The sequence below is a fragment of the Colletotrichum lupini genome, chromosome 1 (assembly GCF_023278565.1).
Source record: "Colletotrichum lupini chromosome 1, complete sequence".
Taxonomy (NCBI): Eukaryota; Fungi; Ascomycota; class Sordariomycetes; order Glomerellales; family Glomerellaceae; genus Colletotrichum; species Colletotrichum lupini.
In genome coordinates, this window is record NC_064672.1 from 1,248,183 (window position 1) to 1,270,958 (window position 22,776).

The 22,776-nt window shown below is 38.3% G+C and overlaps 4 protein-coding genes across 4 annotated transcripts; 1 reads left to right on the forward strand and 3 right to left on the reverse strand.

Annotated features, from left to right (window-relative positions):
* Positions 1-2,542: 2,542 nt before the first annotated feature.
* Positions 2,543-2,833, reverse strand: CLUP02_00340 (FluG domain-containing protein; the record flags this gene model as incomplete). The annotated part of the gene is made up of 2 exons (XM_049279390.1): positions 2,543-2,624; positions 2,688-2,833. Coding segments are annotated over 2 exons (228 nt in total), but the record flags the coding sequence as incomplete, so codon positions are not given.
* Positions 2,834-13,228: 10,395 nt separating this feature from the next.
* On the forward strand, positions 13,229-15,690 carry CLUP02_00341 (uncharacterized protein; the record flags this gene model as incomplete). Its single annotated transcript, XM_049279391.1, has 4 exons — positions 13,229-13,476; positions 13,543-13,769; positions 13,823-14,492; positions 14,541-15,690. The coding sequence occupies 4 exons, from the start codon at positions 13,229-13,231 to the stop codon at positions 15,688-15,690; spliced, it is 2,295 nt and encodes a 764-aa protein (XP_049135348.1).
* Positions 15,691-15,933: 243 nt separating this feature from the next.
* On the reverse strand, positions 15,934-17,244 carry CLUP02_00342 (carboxy-cis,cis-muconate cyclase; the record flags this gene model as incomplete). The annotated part of the gene is made up of 3 exons (XM_049279392.1): positions 15,934-16,772; positions 16,879-16,987; positions 17,098-17,244. 3 exons carry the CDS (start codon positions 17,242-17,244, stop codon positions 15,934-15,936), a joined length of 1,095 nt encoding a protein of 364 aa, XP_049135349.1.
* Positions 17,245-18,561: 1,317 nt separating this feature from the next.
* On the reverse strand, positions 18,562-22,066 carry CLUP02_00343 (uncharacterized protein; the record flags this gene model as incomplete). Its single annotated transcript, XM_049279393.1, has 8 exons — positions 18,562-18,576; positions 18,687-18,743; positions 18,811-18,936; positions 18,990-19,019; positions 19,204-19,467; positions 19,536-19,905; positions 19,960-21,252; positions 21,306-22,066. 8 exons carry the CDS (start codon positions 22,064-22,066, stop codon positions 18,562-18,564), a joined length of 2,916 nt encoding a protein of 971 aa, XP_049135350.1.
* Positions 22,067-22,776: the final 710 nt, after the last annotated feature.

Genomic DNA, 22,776 nt, shown 5'->3' on the forward strand with positions numbered 1-22,776 from the left:
CTTTTTACTTATTAAATACGAGGAAGTTATCTTTTTAATATCCTTTATTCTTTATCTCGTACGATTACTAACTTATTAAAATTTATTATTATTATACTATAATACCCTTTACTCTTAATTTTAGTTTTAATCTTTTATTAGTTAGTTACTATTTTAAGTCCGATCTTAAGTTATTTCGCTTTTAAAAACTAGCTTATCCTAAGAGTTTACGTATTATTAACTCTCGTAATTATATCGACCCTATTTTAATAGATATACGTTACGGGGTAATACGGGCACGTTTTAAAATAACTCCTTATTATTATAGGAATACTATAGGTAAAAATAAGAGGGTATAAGCCTTTATTCTTAGAATAGATAAAAGCTAAGGTATAGAGATAATAAAAAGCTATTTGTTTAATTACTATAAAGTACGAATCGCTTTACCTAAACTTTAGACTAACGATTTATAATTTTCGACCGTATTTCGTATATTATTATTAATTAGTTCGTTTACTAAATAGTACGCTAGTAAGTTTATAAATAGCGGGCGACTAAATCTTATTACGTACCTTTATAGCTAGAACGGTTACTATTTCTAATTTTCTTAATACTATAATTATTTTATTAGAGCTATAGGTATTCTAATCTAGAACTTAGCTACTAAGTAAGTATAGTAATAATACTTAGGTAGCTTATAAGTAAGAGTTACTAAAGCCTTCGGGCCATAAAAGCGCTTACCGGCTTCGAGGTCTCTATAAACGAGATACTTCGGTATAAGCTACTAATAAAGCTACTTAGGTATAGAACTTTTTAATAATAATAGTATAGCCGGGCTAAGCGCTTCGGGGGTCTATAAACAGGATATCGTATTCCGTATCTATACTACTTATTAACTTATTATTAAAAATCTTTTAAAGCGCCCGTTTACGAAGCGCTTATAGCCTAATTATACTTTTAGTAATTAAATCGGCTCCCCGTTAGCTTAAGTAAAAGTAAATAGACTTATTACTAATAAATAACTCCTTAATCGGCGCTTACTATGCTACTATTAATAAGCTTTATCCTCGGTACCCTTTTAAAATAGTTTAGACCTTTAGATTACGAGTTAGTATCTTATTACGTTTAAAATATAAAATAAAAATATAAGAGGTAGTTAGATATATCTATCTATATATTAATACTAAATATTATATATAATCTAGACTAAGCTTAGTTTTATATCCCTTTAGCTATCCGTTTATACTTTACTTTTTTTAATTATCTTTACTCGACCTAGCTTAATATCCTTAGTAAAACGTTATAAAGAGTTTATATATATTATCTAAATATATTTAGTATTACGAAATTCGGCTTATCTTAGTATTAAGGATAGTTATATTAAATAAGATTACTACGTTATATAATACGCTCTTATTCTATTAAATACTAATTATTAAAATAATTATTTCTAACTACTAGTTAGTAATACTTAAACATCCGTTTTATTAATAAAAGTCTATAATCCTTAATATAATTAAGGTACTAATTCGGATTAAAGAGTAATAAAAAAAGCTTAGGTTAGGGAGTCTTTTTAATAATTAGCTTAGGTTAAAAATAAATATAAATACGGTCTTATTTAACTATCTCTTTCTTATTATAAAATATAATTATTAAATTAATAGCCTTAATCTAAAGCTCTATAAGTTTATTATAAGAGTAGTCGGCTAGTTAGTAATAGAGGATATAGGCTAGTTTAGTATACTTAGGGATCTAGAGGTTAATATCCGGTTTAGTATACTCCTCGTCTTTTTTATCGTTCGCTTATTTTTTAATATCCTATATTAAGTAGTTATAAAAATAATATTTATAATACTCTTTTATAATACTCTTATTATATTAATCTTATTTTATATATATCTTTTTAGTTAGCCTACGGATTTCGGCTTTATTCTTTTTATTTTATACTTAGTATTAACTACCCTTTAACTTTTATTACTATTATTTTAGTTTTATAATTTCTAAATTAAGAAGTAAGTTCTTTTAGACCTCCTTAGGGACTATATCTCTTATTACCTAGGGATCGCGCGTAAGGCTAATATATATAAATATTTTATATATTTACTCCTTAATTTCCTTTTTTAAAAAGATATTCTAGAGGTCGAACTAGACATTCTTATTAAAATATATACTTTAAAACGTAGCGAACTTAAGATCGTAACGTATTATTTAGTTACGCATAGTATTAAATATATTCTTTAAAATTAAAGCTTTAAGTATCTAAAGTCTTTATAAATACTATTTATATTAACTTACTATTTACTATATTTACTATTCTTTTTTAAACAAACTATAGCGTCTAGGCCTTTTTAAAACCTATATTAAAGCTCTATTAGCTTATATTATCTCGTAATTTAAAATAGCTTATAGCCTTGTTAATAACTAACGTACTATTACTAAACTTTTAAAAAATCGGAACCTTAAGTATTAATTACTTTTATTATAAAGCTATAGACTAGACTAAACCCCTAATTTCTATTCTTAGTACTTAAGTTATATTTATTAAGCTTATTATATTAAAAGCTTAGTTATAGAGCGCTAGAGTAATAATAGTACTAACGGTATAAAACATAAACCTTTTTATAAGTATAAAAAAGAAAATAGTCCTATTTATAATTAATATAAAAAGTATTAAAAGCGATTAGAGCCGCGGCGCTATATATACTTACGGTCTTAGTTTATTATTAGCTTTTCTATAATAAATAAACTTAATAGCTATTACTAATACGGCTCGTCCCGTTACTAAATAGCAAATAATTATTATAAGTATATCCTTATAATATAAGGCTTTTAGACATCCCCGCCCGGCTATTTCTTATATTAATAATCTATTAAAAAAAAAGAAGTCTTTATTTTATAATAATTAGTTATTATAATCTACGTTCTTTACGTCTTTATTATACTTAATATTAAGGGACTTAATACTTTAGAGCTTAAAAATCTCGTCCGTGCTTCTATTTTTAGGTTTTTTCTTTCTAATATATACGACTTTAATAGGCCGCGCGCTAATATAATAAAAGAGCTAGTAATAACTAGCTAGCTAAGTGCGCTACCGTTTTAATAAAAAGATATTAGTATTATATATAATATTAAATATTAAAATAGCTAATAAGTTATTAGCTCCGAGGACTAGCTTCTTATTAATATTTAGTACTTAGTATCCGAACCGGGGGATTAGGATCGTATAATAGAACTAGCCTAGCCTATATTAATATTATTATAGAACTATTAGCTATTATAATTAGTAAATACCTTATATAGCTCTTTTATATTATTCTTATTTATATAGCAACTAGCGATAGTAATATAAAGCTATTAAAACTACCGGATATATACTTACGTCGTACTCTAGGATTTAATTTTCCTTATTAACTACTCGCTAATCTAGAGAAAGAAGTTTATTATTATTTTACGACTTACGTTTTCTAAGGCTATTTACTATTTACTAAGGTTCTATTTTTAATAGTAATTATTATTATATAGGTTAGTCAATAAAGAAATAAGTATAAGATTTATATAGCAAACCGTTTCTATTTTTTATATATAACTATAATATTAATCTTAGTTTTATTTATATATCTTAGCTCAATAAAATTAACGTTTTTAAACTACTTACGTAAGTCAGCGTACTCTTTAGTTAAGAACGGCTTTAGTTAGTTCGCAATCCGACGTTATATTTCTTAGTTAATAAACTATTTTAAAAAGTTAATAGTTATTTTTATTTATTAAGGTCGATAATTTATAAGTATTAGCTAGGATATAGTTACGAAATAGTTACTTATTAAAGTAATAAAAGAGGGGTTATAAGCGTATATTATATTAAATTAAAAAAAAAGACGATAAAAAACGATAAGTATAACGCCGCTTTTTATAATAAGTAGCGCTATTATATTAAATAGAACTTAAATAGCCTAAGTAGCTAAAAATTATTTTACCGAATATTAAAAAGTAAGGGAGTTAAAAAAAATAAATAAGTAGTAATTTAATTAATAAGTAGGGTAAAAGAGAAAGAGATAGAAGGTACTTAAATAAAAAATAAGGGCGTATTATTATAACTAAGTTATAGATATTAAAGGGAGCGGGACGAAGTATTTAATACTTAGTAGTATTTACCCCTCGCCCCGCTCCCTCTTATTATTAATACCGCTTAGAACGGCGGTACTTCTTATTAAATTCGGCGGCCCTAGTAGCGACTTCTCGCTTTTAAAAGTAATAAAGGACGATATAATAACTACCTTGCTAATAGTAAATACTTTAACTACTAATAAAGCTAGACTACTTATTATTACCTCTACTATAAATTCTAGACTAGATATTAAAATAAGATTCGGAATAAGAATATTTATTATTATATAATTATAACTTATAACTTCCTTTAATAATAATACTAAAAAGAAGGTTTATATTAACATAGACTATAGTTAATTAATCGCTAACCAATAATAGATTATAGCTATTTTCCTATTTTTAAAAATTAAATAACGTACTATTCCTCTAACTGTTAAAGGCATTAAAATAGATATATACTAAGTATAAAACTATATAGTCTTTTTATTTTATATTAAGGGCACTATTATAGATAATAATATACTATCCTTAGTATATTTTATACGAGAAGTATCGCTAGTTAATAGCCTATAAATAAATATATTAATTGGTACTAATATTATAAACTTAAAGAAATTCAAAATCGACTTTGCTACTTCTATTATTATTATTTAATTATATAATATTAATGTCCTAGCGTTTTATAATGCTAAATATAGACTACTTATTAAAGCTATGATCCGATTAGCTACGACGATAATAGTACTACTATATATATTATCTCTACTCTTAGTTTTATACTCCGTAATAACTAACGAAAATTTACTATTTAAGTTAGTACTATATAATAAGTTCGTATCTTACGCATTATTAACTAACGAGAATATATATTATATTATAACTATTAATAATACTAATAAACCTATTATAATCCCTACGAAAGCTAAGGTCGGCTCCCTTAATTTAATCATTAAAAATACTTATTATTAATAAGTTAATAACGACTAAGCGAGCATAGTGGCTATTTTTAATAATATAAATAATAAGCTAAATAAGGTTATAACTTCTAAACTAATAAAGGTCTAGTTAATAAACCGAATAAAGAAATATATAACTAGAATTATAATATATAATAAAGCTAATAAAGTAGACTATTTTATACCCTTACTAAACTATTTCTAAGACGTTTTTAAAAATACCAGCTCTATTAATATTCCTAAAGACTAATAAATACGAATTACTTTTAAATTAAGCTAAGAAAAAGAGGTCTTTAAAACGAAGAAGATCTATTATTTAGGAGTTAATAAAAAGGAAGTTATTTAAAAATAACTAGATATACTTATTAACTAAGGACGACTATATTATATTATAAACTTAGTACCGTTTTTATTCTTAGTTTTCGTAATATAATATAAATTCGATAGAAAATAAAAAAGCTATATAGTTATTAATATCCGCGGACTAAATAAGATTATACTCTTAAATAGCTACTTAATATAATTATAGGACGATTATTTTAATATCGTTAAAAATAAGCGATATATTACGGTTATAAACGTAAGTTCGTTTTATTATTAATAATAAGTATACCCCGAATCTCGTAACACTTTTATAATTATTATATTTAATAAATAGTATACTTTTAACTACGCTATAATAAGTTATAAAAACTCGAATACCTATATTTAATAATAAATAGACGCCCTTTTTATAAACGTCTTAGCCCGATTATATTACGACGATATTATTAATAAATTTAATACGTTAGAGGAGTATATTACTAACCTCGACGCCGTTTTTTATTTATTATAATAAAAAAACATTAGTATTAACTTATTAAAAACCTTTATAGGATTTCTAAGTACTACCGTTTTTAAATAATACGTTAACGCCTTCGGCCTATTTATTATAATAAAAAAGTTAGATATTCTTAAATAACTTAAATATTTAACGACCCTTTATAACCTCGAGATATTTATTAGCCTCGCGGGGTACTTCTATAATAACGTCCTAGGATATATATTTATTATAAAACTAATAAAATAACTAAAAACGGATTTATTATAATAAAGGACTAAAAATAATAAACGAATTACTAATAAGGATCCCGGGTATAAATAATAAATAAAATTAATCCTAATTATAACTACTAATAAAGAACGGTACGCGTTTAAAAAAGTACGTAGCGACTTATTAAATAATATTAAGCTATACTACTACGACCCGATACGATTACTATTTATTAATTTTAATATAGTAGTAACGGGCATTAGTATTATAGCTTATTATATTAAGCTAGAAGTATTATAAATAATTATAAATAATAAAGGGAAGCTAACTAAACTACCGCTAAAAAGTACTATTTAACTAGTATTATACTTATTACGAACCCTATTCGAGCTTAAAAAAAGATATTAGCTAATAGAAATAGAAATACTAGGTTTTATCTAGGTCCTAAAAGAATATAACTACTAGATCTCCGTATTAAAACTTACTACGACAATTATTACTAATTATTCTACTATTATAGGCCTATAATAATGATTAGATATTACTAATACTACGGCGAATAATGCTAATAATAAGAAATTAATTAGAGTAATAGAATACGCTAGCTAATTTAATATTTAGGTTATATATAAGCTAGGTAAGGAACATATTATATTAGACGTATTATCTAAACTATTAGCTAACTTAGAATATAACGGGCTAAATTTAATAAATAGCGGTTTAGACGTTTTACTAAATAACGTACTAAACGATTAAGTAATATAAATATAAGTATAATTAGTTTTCTCAACTAACAATACCTATACTATATAAATTAGTTTATTACTAATATGTATAATTAATAACTAGTAGCTAAAAAACGATATTATACTATTAGCGACGTAAAATAGTACTACTACAATTCTTTTTAAAATAGTACCGAGTTTTAAAAAGAAATCTAATAGGGCTACGATATAGACCTAGTTTTTAAATCTATTATTAAGATAGTCCGTAATAATATAAAACTATTTAAAGAGAACCGTACCGAATTACTATTTCTTTTATATAAAGGACTATTATAAAAAGTAATATATAGTATATACAACTAATTATATATCCTTTAAATATACTACGCTAATATTTTTAAAACGGCCTATAAAAGAAACTATATAGGCTATAATAAGATAATTATAATACTATTTAGATATTATATATTATAATTTATACAAAATTTAAAGTAATATATCTAGGGTTACCTAACGTACTTAATAATAAAACTTAAAATATACTAACTATATAGTAATATATAACTTATTATACCGTTACTATATCCCTATTATATAATTACTATCGATTTTATTTTAAAACTACCGACCTCGAGAGAAAGATATAACTATATCTTATTAATAACTAATAAAATATTTAAATAGATTAGTTTAATACCTAAATATAAAACGATAATAGTAAAGGAATGGGCGACGTTATTAATAAACTTCTTATAGCGCTATAACTAGGGACTACTAAAAGTAATCCTAAGTAATAAAGACTTTATATTCCTTTTTATAATATAGAAATATATATAGGATAAGTATGTAGTGATTTTTTTCCGGCTCTATAGGCGCAAAAAATCGACCTTAACGGGATTACGCTTTTAAAAAAAATTATATAATATAGTATACTTTTTAACTATATAATACGCATAATATACCCTAAGTACGCGCTTAACGTAATATAATAATTTCGATACGAAAACTATTATATAATTCGGGATAAGTAAGCTGCCCTATAGTAGTGCTAATTAAAAAGGTTAATAATAGAGGTCGGCCGTAATAATTAGTTATAATAATCGGCCGTAATAGTTAAAGGCGGCCCTTAACTATAAAAGTTCTAAACTTTAATAGCGACGTAGAGGTTTTTAAAAAAAGGGCTAAATAAGCTAATATTTATTACTTATACTAAAGCTCGTAAAGATTCTTTTTATCCTTATCGCTTCTAATATTATCTAAAGCTCTATTTAAACTAAATAAATTTACTAAATAAATTTACTAAATAAACTTATTAATATATAAACTACTACTCTCTTGGTATATAGTTAGTAATTAATAAGCTTATTTAAAAATGCCCGTTAATAAGTTTACCCCTCTCGGGCTAGGCGCCCTTTTTAACTAGCTTAACGTTATAGCTATTATAACTAATATAAGTATACCTAAGGATTAGTAAAGTACTTTTTAGTAGTACGAAATTCGGCTAGGTAAGAGTATAAACGCCGTAAATAGCTAGGCTAATACGGATATTAAAATTTAGTATATTAATATTAATTTAAAAATTATGCTCTATAGAGCTAGAAATCCCTTTAATACGGGCTATATTATAAATATAAAAGAATATATAAGGGGCCCCTTAACTCTTAATAAAAAGGAGTATATAATATAGGATCTAGCTATTTATATAGGTTAGTATTAAGAAGTCTTATATATATTAAAATAAATATAGCTCGCTTTCTAAACGGCTAGAAGCGGGGGAAGGTCGGGAGCTATTTTAATTAGTAATTAGGTATAGAGCGTAATATACCTAGTTTTCCTTAATACGTAATATACGGTACGGCCCCGGCGGATTACTCTATTAGGGGGATAGGATAAGTATAATAATAAACTATTATACTTAGTAGCTTACTATCCCTAAACTAACGGCTAGAGTAAATAAACAAACCTTATAGTTAAGTTAGCGCTATAAATATATTTTATATCGCTAAAACCCCTAAACTAATAGCCCGATAGTATTCCTTAACTATAATTCGAGATTAATAATACTAAATTAGTAGTAATAACTAAGTTGCCTAACGAAATTATTTTAAGATTTACTCTTAATAATATTATTAACATAGTCGTAGACGTAATAAATAAACTACTAACTAAACTAAAAATACGACTTAAAGTATACGACGTTATTATTATCGTAGCCGTCTAGATAAAATTATATTATAACTAAAAGCGCCTTACTAAATTTTTCGAAATTAAATAACGTATTATATTAAAACTATACCGCGGTTATAATATACTATAATTAACTATACTAAAAAAAAATACTTATAATAATATACTAAGCCTTTTATAATCCTTAAATAGGTCGGACGACTCGTATATAAGCTTAACTTACTTTAATATATAAAGATATACGACGTAATCTTAATGAACTACTTAGAACTAATACTACTATTTAATATCTACGGACGAGTATTACTAATATTAATAGTAATTTTACTTACTAATTTATTAAAAAGAATTATTAACGTTTAATAAAGTAAGAATAGACTATAGTTCTTATTATAATTAGAGGGACTAAGTAAATAATATAAATAGTAGCTAGAACTTCTTTATAAAGTTATTATAACGAGGTATTTATTATTATAAAAAAAAGAATATTTAATTTAGCTAAATAATAATTCCTTTTTATAATAGAGGATAGTATTAACTATTCCTAATTTTAAATACTTATTTAAAACCGAAGATCGAACTTACTATTTAATCTCGACTTTATATCGCTTATAGCTAGCTATTTAAACTTTATTTTTACCCACTTTAGCTATACCTTTTTTTTCCCCTCTATATATTTATATTAAAATAGCATAACTAAGTAAGACTAATAATAGCTTTACTAACTTAGCTAATTAAGTATATAATAAAAAAAGTACTAACTAAAAGTCTATTAATAATCCTAATAATCCGGTAACCCCTAATATTAATAATATAAATACTCTTAAGTTATTATAATACCCGCTAACTATTAAGGGTAAGAATAACGGATTACTTAAAATAAAAAACGAGGATAATAACTTAGTAAATAAGGAGGACCCCGGACTCGAAGCTAAACGTAGGGGATTTATTAGTTTATTTAGTATATATAACTTATTTATTATAAACCTACCTCCTAAAAGACTTAGAATATTTAATACCTAATTATCTATAATACTAAATAATACTACCTAAAAATTCTAAAATTAAATAAATAGGAAATTACTATCCTAGCTAAAGAAAATAATAGCTTAAACCCCGATTATAATTAATAACGACTTATTATTTATAAAATTAGAAATTAAAAATAAAAAAGTTAATAATACGAAGTTATTATTAAATAATAATAACGATTTCTTAAAAATCGAAAAGGGGACTAGTAACGAGGAGTTTAATAAAAGAGAATTTAATAACGGCGTTCTACTTAATAAAAAGCTATTAAAAAAAACGTAAGACTAAAGGAATAAAAAATACGGGTAATAAGAAGCTAAAAATAGCAATTTTATAAAAGAATTCTCTTTAAAACGATCTGTTAAAAAAGATATTTATATCCCTAAAGCTAACTCTTAACGATCCCTTAGTATAACTAATTAAAATTAATCTAAATATATTTACTCTAAATAAAATAATACCTAAGTAGTACTACTTAACTCCTAAGCTAATATAATAAAGTTAGCTATATAAAAAAAATTATAATAGCTTATACTACGCTATAGTATTTTTTAATAATAACTTAGATAATATTATTTTCTTAGAGTTTAAAGCTTTTTTAGTTATAACAACTCTTTACTAAATACTTATAAATAGTTGAAAAAAAAGCGACTTATTATTATATTTTATATATAGAGCTTTATATAAAACTATTAAAAAAGAAGTAACGGCTAAAAGAATTATAATAATAATATATTTATATAGCCTTAACTTATTAAAGAGTTAGCGTAACTATTCTAATTAAATTAAATTATTAAAACACCTTACTATTTATAATTTTATAAAGCCTAGATATAATAATATACTAAATACGCTTCTTATTACTTACGGATAATAAAAGTTAATACTTTAAATTACTATTATAACTCCTAGGCTTCAATATTTATTTTTAAAATAATTAGAGTAACCGCTAATTAAAAAAGAAAAACCTAGGGATATAATTTTATAATATAATACGACCCTAGTCTAGAATAATAATAAAGAATTCTTTAAGTTTATATAAAAAATCACTATTAAAATAATAATAAATAATAAAATAAGGATAATTCTTTTTTAATAAAAAATATAAAAAAGAGGATAGTAAAAAGAAGTAGACTATATAGTAAAAATAACTAATATAGTAATTCTTAATAACGAATAAAAAATAATTAATAAAAAAGTACTCCGTAATCTCGATACTAAATTACGAAAATAACTTAGTAACTTATTACTAAAGTATTATATTATTAAATATAATAATTACGACTATTATAAAATATTTTAAATAATATATTTACGATAATTATAATAGCGTTATATTATAATAATATTATATTTAAAAGAAATAATTAAGGAATATAAATAATAAGGACGTCGTAAAATTTTAATTAGGGGGTAGGTTATTATACTATATAGCTATAAGCTATGTATTATAATTAATAATAACTAGCTATAACTATATATAGGGGCTTCTGCTTATATTAGGGGCTTCTGCCCACATTACCTAGAAGAATCAACCACTACTTGACACATCACATTGACCCTACCTTTGCCCCCTGCACTCGTGCTATTGCAGCTCCTGCGACAAGTTACCTGCACATCTGAAGTTTTATACAAGCCTTCCTAGTAAATGCACAAAACAACCCAAATGGCGTGGGGATTTTCTTGAAAGCGGGTCAATGTCACGTCAAGGTCTGTGAGCACTGAGAGCGAAGGCACAACCTTGCAAACTTGAACTGACCAACCTTGAGGTCATGATCTCGGCACTAGCAATCCTGAGCGTACAGCTGCGCGTGAGCTGGTCGAGCAGAAGGATTGACTGACGTGTTTCGAGGTTGAGCTCTGCTAGGCCCTGACACGATACTATTCATGGTGTTTCTCGAGCTCTGGCTGGTATTATGTGTACGGTACCTTAAGACAGCATGTAGAAGCTTGCTTGTATTGCTAGACCGAAAAACTGAGGCGAGATACATGGCTCTGTGCTCTTAGTGGTTGGTGCCCAGACGCGAGGTAACGTCGACAGGAGGCAAGGAACAGGCTAGCAAAATAGTTCAATTGCACCGATCAGAGTTTTTGAACATGTGCATACACTAGGTACGGATAAGGATAGGCCTGGATATGTGGTCGACCCTGACTTTGAGCTTCAACCGGAAGAAGCTTCGAGATATTGACTTGCGCTTCACTCAGGAGCATCAGCGAACAGGCAGAGCATCAATTGCTCAGGAGACCTGCTTACAGATATGCTGCTTCATCAAGCCGTACATAATTTACCCCAGATTTTGCACAATCCCTAGCGTCACTTATGGAATGACGAGACAAAAGTATCGCGGCAAGAAAGGCAAAAGGCGGGGCGAGTGAGACGAGGTTGCGAGGGAAAATGCGCAACACAGACTTTTGCCCATTCCGAATAGCCGAATTAAAGACCTCGAGAGAGAGGTACGTGCCGATGACAGCGCTGTCTCCCATGTACTACCCAGAGTCTACTTGAACAATTTGCGTGCCAGTGCGGAGGTTCTTGAGGTCTCTGCGGCAATGATGCATCATTCTCTCAGGCTTCGCATTGTAGACGACCCGCCCCCCGACCGTTGATGACGCCAAGCTTGTGCGCCACGAGAGCAAATGATTGGCTGGTCTCGGTAGCACACCAACGAGAAAGAAGCAAAGCTTCCGGCGACAGGTGCCCCTCGGCCCCCCAAAGCTAGGAACTCTGGGTACCTCTCACCTCTCTCGGCGCCCTTGTGCTTTCTCCGTCTCCATGAGCTATTGATCACCATCTGTGTGTTTTTCTCATTCATTTCATTTTTTTGACTTTCTCAACTCTTGTCCCTAAAAACTCCTACCCTCGACATAGCTCTATCGCAGCCCTCCTCGCATCATCAACAAAGTGCCATTGCAAGACCCATCTGCAAGGCACCGTCACTCGAACCATCGCTACCCACAGCAGAATCCACTCGTCTTCCGATCTTGGCTCGTTTGGTGGAGCTTGCCCGCTCGCCTTGTGCACTTGCGTACGCACAGCAGCTGCAGGTAAACAGAGGTGGAGTGCAGCACCTTTACCACCCTGACTCTGCCCCGTTTCTCGCCCGTCTCCCGCGTCCGCCGCATAAAATGTGCGCTTGACCTCGCTACTTTCCCACCTACTACTCCACGACACTCTCACGACATCCGATTTCTCCATTGACGAGCCGAGTATTATGGCCACAAGGGGAGTCGTCCCGACACGACGGGGCAATAATGCCGGCGGCTTCGGCGTCTTCCGTACTGCCGTTCTCGGCCTTACCAAAGCCTTGACGCTGGGCGTTTCCTCCGTCGCCGCCGCGCCCATTCACGCGCGAGGCCATCACGATGAAGAGCCAGAGGCTGGTGATGCTTTCTGGCCCCTCATGGGTGCCTCCATTGCCCTGGTTTTGCTGGGAGGTGCCTTTGCAGGTCTGACGATTGCGTAAGTTCTTGTCTTGTTCGCATTTCCTACCAACTCCTATACCTGTTTGCTGACCTTGGCACTTAGCCTGATGGGACAGGACAGCATCTATCTCCAGGTTGTCGCCGGCGACCCCGACGAATCGCAATCCAAGAACGCCAAGCGCGTCTACGACCTTTTGAAGAAGGGCAAGCATTGGGTTCTGGTTACTTTACTTCTCTCCAACGTCATCGTCAACGAATCGCTACCTGTTGTCTTGGACCGCTGTCTTGGCGGCGGCGTTGAGGCCGTCGTTGGCAGTACTGTTCTCATTGGTAATTGGAGTATATTCTCTAGCGATAAACGACCTTTACTAACATATTGGCAGTCATCTTTGGCGAAGTCGTACCTCAGTCCATCTGCGTTCGATACGGTCTCCAAATCGGTGGTTACATGTCCAAGCCTGTTCTTTTGCTCATGTGGCTTATGGCGCCTGTGGCTTGGCCTACTGCGAAGCTCCTCGACTGGGCGTTGGGCGAGGACCACGGCACCGTTTACAAGAAGAGTGGCCTCAAGACTTTGGTCACCCTGCACAAGTCCCTTGGCGAGGTTGGCGAACGCTTGAACCAGGACGAGGTCACCATCATCAGTGCTGTCTTGGACCTGAAGGACAAGCCCGTCGAGAACGTCATGACCCCAATGGACGATGTCTTTGTCATGGCCGAGGATACTGTACTGGACGAGAAGACCATGGACCAGATTCTTTCCGAGGGGTACTCCCGTATTCCCATCCATGCCACCGGAAAGCCGACCGATTTCGTTGGAATGCTTCTTGTCAAGATTCTCATCACATACGACCCTGAGGATTGTCTGCAGGTCAAGGATTTCCCACTGGCGACGCTTCCCGAGACCCGCCCTGAGACGAGCTGCTTGGACATTGTCAACTTCTTCCAGGAGGGCAAGTCGCATATGGTCCTGGTGTCCGAGTACCCCGGTGCCGACTACGGCGCTATCGGTGTCGTCACCCTTGAAGATGTCATTGAGGAACTTATTGGAGAGTAAGTTTACCACGACTGTACTGCAGAATAATTACTGACTCGTAACAGGGAAATCATTGACGAATCCGACGTCTATATTGACGTTCACAAGGCCATCCGCCGCATGACCCCCGCCCCGAAGGCCCGAATCACCAAGAGGACAGGCCAGCCGTCCCCTCGACCGATCCCTGAGAACGGTGATCTCATCGAATTCGGAGACGAGCCGCAACCTCCCCATGAACGAAATGGTTCCATCAGTGCGCTCAGCGATGCCCCGGAGAACCTCTCCAGCAGCGCCCCTAGAACCACATTCCTTATGAGAAGAAGCTCGGCCGGTCCTGACGGGCGCATGACGTCGTCTGCTGTTCCCGTGAAGGCCACCTTTGACGAGGCTAAGCAACACCTCAAGCATCTTGGTCCATCCAACCGCGCGTCGAACCCGAAGAACACCAAGTCTACAACCGTCAAAATCAAGCCCGTTCAGACCGGAGCGCCCTTGTCGCAGATCCACAGCCCGTCCCCCAATCTTCGCCCTGCCTCTATAGCTGGAGAAGTCAGCGAGGAAAGACTGGAGCATGACACGGACGAGCATACCCCCCTTATGCGCCCTAAGCTGACCGGAAAGGGTGGCGTCCATGCTATTCGCAAGAGCTATGGTGGGGCCGGCATGAGTGAGACTCAGGTTAGGCTCTCGAGCGCCGCTCACGACCACGACGCCGAGGGCGCCAAGGCCCCTGAAGGAGTCGATTTGCCCCCAACTGTCCCTGAACATGGCAGCCCAAAGGCCACACGGAGCGCAAGCCCTGAAGCAGCCCGGACGGACCTGACCATCATCGTCTCGCCTGGTCGGGCAACCAGCGCGACGAGCGTCACTGATGTTATCGATGAAGGATCTGCCACCCCCAAGCGCCGACCCCTTGTTCGAAGTGGTAGCATCAGTGAGAACGTGGTCGAGACTAGCAGTGGAGTCCGGAAAATCATCATCCAGGCCGCCAGCTCCGATTCCGATGAAGCCGGGTCTAGAGGTTCCAAGGGCTCTTCCGGGCACCGCTCGCGGGCTACCAGCCAGAGTAACAAGCAGTCTTCTAGCCACGATTCAGAAGGCGAGGAGCAGGAGAATGGGGACGGTGCGTCGAGCATGGCGCAGAGCACCAGCAACAATAGCCAGGCAGCAAGTAAGAAGAAGAACAGGAGGAAGAAGAGGAAAAACAAGTCGTAGATTGGGCGTAGTAAGATTGTGTAGGTGTTGGTGCTGTCCCCTGTATGATATCGCATTGTAATCTGAGCGGTTGCGGCGCTCGTTCACCGTTGTTGCTCTTCAAGTCAAATTTTTGGACCACTAATTTCCTGTAACATGATGAAGTCGATGTGATTGTTTGATTGTATGTTTCTATATTTTGCTTTATATTTGTTTCTCCTATTATCCCCGCTACCTTGACCCCTCCCACCTGCCCTGCCAGTCTCAATCGTACCAAATGGCATTCATTCCGAATCCGGGCTCGGGAATACGCAACCGCGCAACACGGCCCAGGAACTCGTCTTGCCACCGGTAGATCTCGATCCAGCCCTCCTGGTCATCCGTGATGGCGATCCACTCGTCGCTCCAGTCACAGGGGCTGACGGCGTTGCTGTGCCCGCCGCTCGTGGGCGTGGGGTTCAGGCAGATCTGCCTCTCGATGTGGCCGCTGTCATCGAGCTTGAAGGCGGCGATGTAGCCCGTCACGTCGAAGCTGTTTGAGCGGGCCGTGGCGAAGAGGTACTTCCCGCTGTGGGAGAGGGTGCAGACGTCGGAGCGGTACATTTTCGTGGTCGCACCCGGGATACCCGGGGGGATGAGGGGGAAGGAGCGGTGGGTGTAGACGGGGAGGCGGGTGGCCGGGTCGACGACGTATTCGCAGAGGCGGTTGCCTGCCTCCATGAGGGCGTAGAGGTAGCGGCCCGTCGGGTGGATGGCGACCCAGCGGGGGTGGTCGCCTGGGTCCGGGGCGTCGACGGAGCCGACGAGCTCGAGTTCGGGGGAGTCGGGGGAGGTCTTCTTGTGGGCCCAGAGCTTGTTGGCGGTGAGGTCGGCGGAGTAGAGGTAGGTTTCTGTGGGGTCGAAGACCATGCCGTGGATGCCCGTGTTGGGGTCGTAGGGGTAGTTTTGGACGTTTGTCTCGAGGGCGCCCGAGGAGGAGACGGAGAAGATGTTGCCGTGGGAGGCGTGCTTGTAGAAGGGGTTGCAGTAGACTGTGTAGGGGGGTTTTTGGGCCGCGAGGAGGAAGATTGCGCGGGTGTTTGTTGTTGAGAGGGCGGCGTTGGCTGGGAGGGATGGTGTTAGTTGGAAGACGTTCACGAGAGTGACGAGGTGGTCGTGATGTGACGCGATAAGGTGACGTTGGCCCGCTTGCTATGAGAATGAACTTACGGTCGTGGGTCATGTCGTGAGAGGCCTCGTGGACGATTTCTGAGGGGCTCTTGACTGCGAAGCTTGCCCACTTCTTCATGGCGGCGCCGTAGAGGTTCTTCTTGTCATGCTGTGACGTACATATGTGTGTAAGCCAGGTTTCTTGGTCACAATGGGATAGAATGCCACTAAGCTCATCCGAACTCAAGATGATCTGCGGGTAGACTGATCTGAACTTACGCTGAAAGTCATCCATGATATCGGCTGGTCCTCGGGAATCTCGGTGCGCTTTACGAGCTCAAGGGTGAGCTTCTCGTCGTCGAAAGCGACGGTGAAGATGGCGCCTGGCGGGGTCCAGGTCCCGATCATGAGGTGGTGGACGGGCATCTTTGTGGTTGTTGAGAAGAGCCTAGCGGGGAAGCGTTTGCTTTGGAAGGCCGAGAGGAGACGGAAGGATCGCGAGAGCATGAGCTAGAGGTGAGGCCGTCACGAGGAGAGGAAGAGAAATTGTAGTTTCAAAACGTCTCGGAGAATGTAGGAGCGAGGAAACTATGGCAAGTCGGGTGAGTTTCGCCGAGGTAATGAGGAAGCTCCAGGGATGTCGAGCTCCGATTGGCAAAAACGTCACGATGACTGGGTCAGGGGAATACTCTTTACGAGAAACGTCAAGACAGAATCATGTGAAAGGGGAAGGGGGAGGTGTGGGAAAGATTTAAGAAAAAGAGTAGGCAAGTCTGGTGTACCTTACAGCTCCTGCCCCTCGTCTCCGAACCCCGGACAACACGACGAGGGGCATGCAGCAGCAGCACCCGGTGCGTGGAGAGACGGGCCCGCTTTTTGACAGTTCGAGTGTGGGGTCGCCGCAATTTGGAGGGGCTGCTCGGGAGATGTGGCGGTAATTGGGCGGAAGGAACGATTGCTCCCGGCAGAGTGTTCTTCCCCCACCTTTGGGCAGTCGATTCAGCCAGCGCTCCGGAGTTGTGATTTCACGGGACATCGAATGATAAGATAGCTTCATCTGCTGGTTCCTGCTTGAGGCTCTGGAAAGAAGTGGATTAGGTAACTATGGCCTCGTATGATACCAATGGGGATCATGACGCTCAGTCGTTGTCAAGCGACACTCAATGAGTGATCGTGCGCCAAGTATTAGGGTGCTCCGTGCTCCGCGACGACTGCCGGGCCACGATGCCGAAAGACCGGGGAGAGGAGTCCAGAGTTGCCAGCCGGACACCGGCCGGGGGGATACAAGAACCTCGGGAGCATCTTGGCAAGGCCCACGCGGCAAACGAAAGTCATAAAGGCGATTGACCCATCAGTTCATCCGGAATACCCGAACAGAGTGGCGTTTCTCGTTTGTGTTAGTCAAGCAAGTCAAGTTTCCGGGGGCTGGCTAGTACGGCACAAGCGACAGGTCTGTTTCTACGTCGTACTTCGTCCATCAATATGTATGTATATACCTTGATTGGCTGTGAAAAGAAGGGAGGTGCGGCAAGGAATCAGAACCTACAATAATATAGGCCGAGGCTCGAATCAGGCTGTGGCTATAGACCATGACTTCCGTCGCAAAGCGACGACTCTTATGGAGAGCAATAGTCATGCACAGAATCCCGGCGTCAACAGAATGGTTACAAGATACGGACTGACATTTCGGAATGCTTGACTGTACAAATAAACTTGCCATGTGCGTATCAAGCCTGCTATGGTCTACTCGTCGAGACCCTGTTCGTCATCCCGAGTCCCCTTTCTGAATCTACATCTGAGAGAGCATTGGCACTCCTAGGTGAGGATTCGTATCTGCTCAGTACATCCTGGTCATCGCGCGTGCTTACACCGTCTTTGACGTGAGATACCCATGCCCTCGCCTTCGTTTCAATCTTCGTCTCAAGCTGTTGTTGCCTCTGGTCAGCTCTGGCTGTATGCTTACACTGAGGTGGAGATCATAATTCTACTAACCTCAGTAAACTTGAACAGAAGCCACACAACAGAGGTCAGAAGCGAGGTGACTGCGGCGAAAGGGACATAAGTCCACCAGGCAGGCTTTTTGCCGTCCAAGATGTCTACGTTCATCCCAAATAAGGTCTAAAATTCTATTGTCAATGCATGATGAACGGCTCTTGGCTTTTGAGTCTTACCCCTATGAATGTGAGTGGTAAGAAGATGAACTAGTCAAGGTGTTAGTTAGTATGTAGAGCTATACGCTACGGAGGTGTTACCGTGATCCAGCTCAATCGCTTCATGCTCGTCGACGAGTGCACAGACTGTCGCGCTTCTTTAATAGATACGAGATTGCATCCCTTTGACCTGGTAAGTGGCATGTTCAACACTGGCAACACCGTCTATACCCACCAGCTGAATGAGATCTCTCGAGTTCTCGTCCAACTCACCGAGCTTCTTTCCAACCGCGGCAGCCAACTGGTCTATCGCCTCTGTGAGTTCCTCGAGATCGCCGGTCTCGTTGTGCTGTAGGCAGTACTTCCTCGCAAAATTCCTAATGCTGGAAGCGACCTTGGAGAGGTTATGACGATGGCTGAGCCACCTTTGTCCATTCTCAAGGAGGTGATCCAGGAGCGCCGGGTCAGATCCCTTGGATTCAATGATTCTCTTGCGAAGCTGCCGTGTTGCAATGCGTCAGTGAACCTCTCGAAAGTCAATGCTGCTGGGGTAAAGGAGATACGCACATGGAGATCCACGAGATTCGCATCGCAGTAAGCAAGCCATGTATGTTTGACATGGATAAGAAAGTGCCTCAGAAAGACCGCGCCATTATCCGGAAGCCAAATGTGTGGCATGGTGGTGAGGTGAGCCTTTGTGTGCCATTGATGGGTTTGCTCATCGCGGAAGACATCCCAGCACAGCACCAATTGCTTACAAGGCAGAGCTTCGTCATTATTGGGAGAGTTCCACATGAATGCCTCAATGTAGTAGGTGATGTGACTCCTGTTGTCTTCTTGTGAGATGATCTTGAGATTCAGTTCCTCAATCTGAAGATTGTCTGTCAAACGACGAAGCTGAGGTGAAAATGGGGCGTCGCCGAGAATCTGTTGTTGCCTATAAAAGTGGTAAGCGTTACAGTCAGCGGCCACGGTGAATGGAGACGCTTACAATGAGAATCTCTCTGTCGGCCCCCAATGCTCGAACGAGCGTCTGTCTCCTGGCTTCAGCCGTAGAACTGTGGTCTTGTCATCTTGAAAGATCTCTAGAGTCTGGCTGTCCTGCCACCCGTGCGCCCTGCGGAACTTGGCCGTATTCACGAAATCAGTATACCCTCCTTTTCCAATGAGGAGGTTGATTATGTTGCTATTGCGATTATTGAGTGCTATTGCAAGCGGTGTTTCGCCTCCCATGTTCTGCACGTTGACGTTGGCAGCAGCGGACAAGAGATCTTCAACTATGTTTCCATAGCTCCGGCGTACGGCGTGGTGCAGCGGGGTATCCAGCGAGGCATCGGCGATATTCACATTGTACTTGCCATCGAGCAAGACTTTGATTAGATCCCTTTCTTTAGCCACGACAAGCAGTGAGAGTGTGGCCGTGTCACTTCGGCAAAACAGTCGGACTACCTTATCTTGTCCATAATGCGCGGCCCACCAAAGTGGCGTCCGACCTTGCGTGTCGACAGAGCTCAGCGGCGCAGTTCCCTCGCTGAGGAGCTCTTCAGCAGCAGTTCGTATCCCGAAATAAGCTGCTAGGTGTAGTCCCGTGACGTTCTTAGGGACGCGCTGCGTATACCCGGGTGTCCTTGTTGAGGATTGTTCGATGAGAATGGCCTGGCTTGACATTACGACATTGGCACGGTTGTCTAGAAACCTCATAGCGGCTGCAACGGGCTCCGAACATGTCTGCGTATGGGACCCCCAGTGACAAGCAGCGTAGAGGAAGAATGGATTGTGGCTTAACCTCTCTTCAAAGTCCTCGTCCGACTTGCAGAACCCATCGTCGGAAGATATCCTCGAAAGCTGCCTCAGACAATAGCTGACGATGCTGTCATGAATCTTGGGAGCCCGGTCGCTTCTCTCGTGCCAAAAGTAGTCTTTGACAGCGCAGTGGAAAAAGGATATTGACTGTCCTCCCTGCTCTCCCTTGATTGTTACAATGCCGTGCAATGCAGACGCGATCTTCTCTGGCGTCGGAGGCACACGCAGGTACTCTGAGACGTCCGCTACCAGAGCATGCTGAAGCTCGAGCATTGTGAGTGCTCGGTGAGAGAAAGTAAGCCAGTCGATGACGTGCGAAGCGAGACCAGACTGAAAATGATCTGAACGCGCTTCAATTAGTTCGCCGAAGACGTGGTTCAGATGCCGACGTTCTTGAGTCCAATGTCTCAAGAATCGTTGGAACTCGAACTTCGTGTGCATCGGCGAAAGTTCCTCGACGATACGACTCGCGACATGAAATCTGGAATGACTTAGCGACGCATTAATTTTCACGACTGGTGAACTGTGACTTACATCCCCTCAGTTGCTCTCAAAATAATTTCGTAAAACTCGATGTGCTCTGGGATCGAGTACGACGCTGGTGGCTTCACGTGGGAAGTGATATACTCCTTCAGGTCCGTTGTGTCCGAAACTGGCATTGGTAGGGTCGTAATTGAACTGTCTTCGTTTGTCAGAGACACGTCAAACGTTGAAGTGGCGAAAATCTTGATGTCGATCTGAGCACGAAGGCGACTGAAGAAGGACAGAAGGCTGCAAGACACTTCAATGTCAAGTCTATCGAGTCCATCCCAGACGAGTGAGATTCTTGCCCTCTCGGTGTCATTTTTGGTGCTACGGTGACACAGCAACGATTCAAGAGCTGTTTGACCATTCCTGTTCCCGACGTTGTCGTCTTTCCTCGGCCTCGAGAGCTTCGACAACAATTCCACATCTGTGCCGTAATCGATACGCTCGAGTAATTGTTGGATCAGACATCCCGTGAGGAAATCCATTTGCTGAGAATGGTTCTCGCAAAATAAGAAGAGTACTAGACTATCTGATTTCTTCAACTCGTCGATTACCGCGGTAGCTAGAATCGACTTGCCCACCCCAGGCGGACCGATACAGAAGAGCGTGTTATTGCTCTCATTCTCCCACTGACGGTATATTTCCCTGTCAAAAACCCAGCTACATGTTTGGGGATGACGAAGTGCTAGGTTCTTTATATGGATTTCTTTCATGTGCTTGGCAGGAGGCAACGTCTTTTGAAAGGCATCCCATGATTGAAGCTCCATCTAAGCTGTGGCAGGTAGTTTGTCGGAGATCACTCGACTCAAGAGGCAACAAGTATGGTGTTAGTTGCAGGTGGGTTTGAGGGTGAAAATAAGGGTGGAATTGAGGATGAAAAGCCGGGGGCGGAGACAAGAGTGAAGATGAGGGAGAGGAGAACGAAGATGAGGGCGAATATGAGTATGAGAGTATTGATGAAAGTGACAATGAAAGTGATGGGAGTGAGCGCCTGACCAGAATCATCAAAATTACTTGCTTCAAACGAGGCGGCAGTGAGGCAAGGCGGTTCTGCATATTCAGCCTGCGCCTGGTCATGAGCCGTAACAAAAGTGCAACTTCAGCTTGGAGACGGATGCTGCGCCTGAGGGAAGATGGCACGGAAAGTTCTATTGGGTAATGACAACCAACTTCGATCTAAACCAAAAAGCCTATGGGGAATATACAGTCACTTACCGCCAATGAGGTGACAGCAGGGCAAGTGCCGATTACTGCTGACCCTACTATTGATGCAGCCTGAATAGGGTGTGGTTGGCGGTATGATCCTACAGCCTTACTCTTTTCTACGGCTTGATGTTAACTCGTGCGGTCGGTCTTATAAATGCCAGGTGAGGCAGTCTGGTTGCTCGGAAATATGATAAGTGAGATGACTGACTAAAGCATGTCTGGTCTTGTTCATCACTTGCGTGGTTGTCTTCGCTGATATGATGTACCAAAA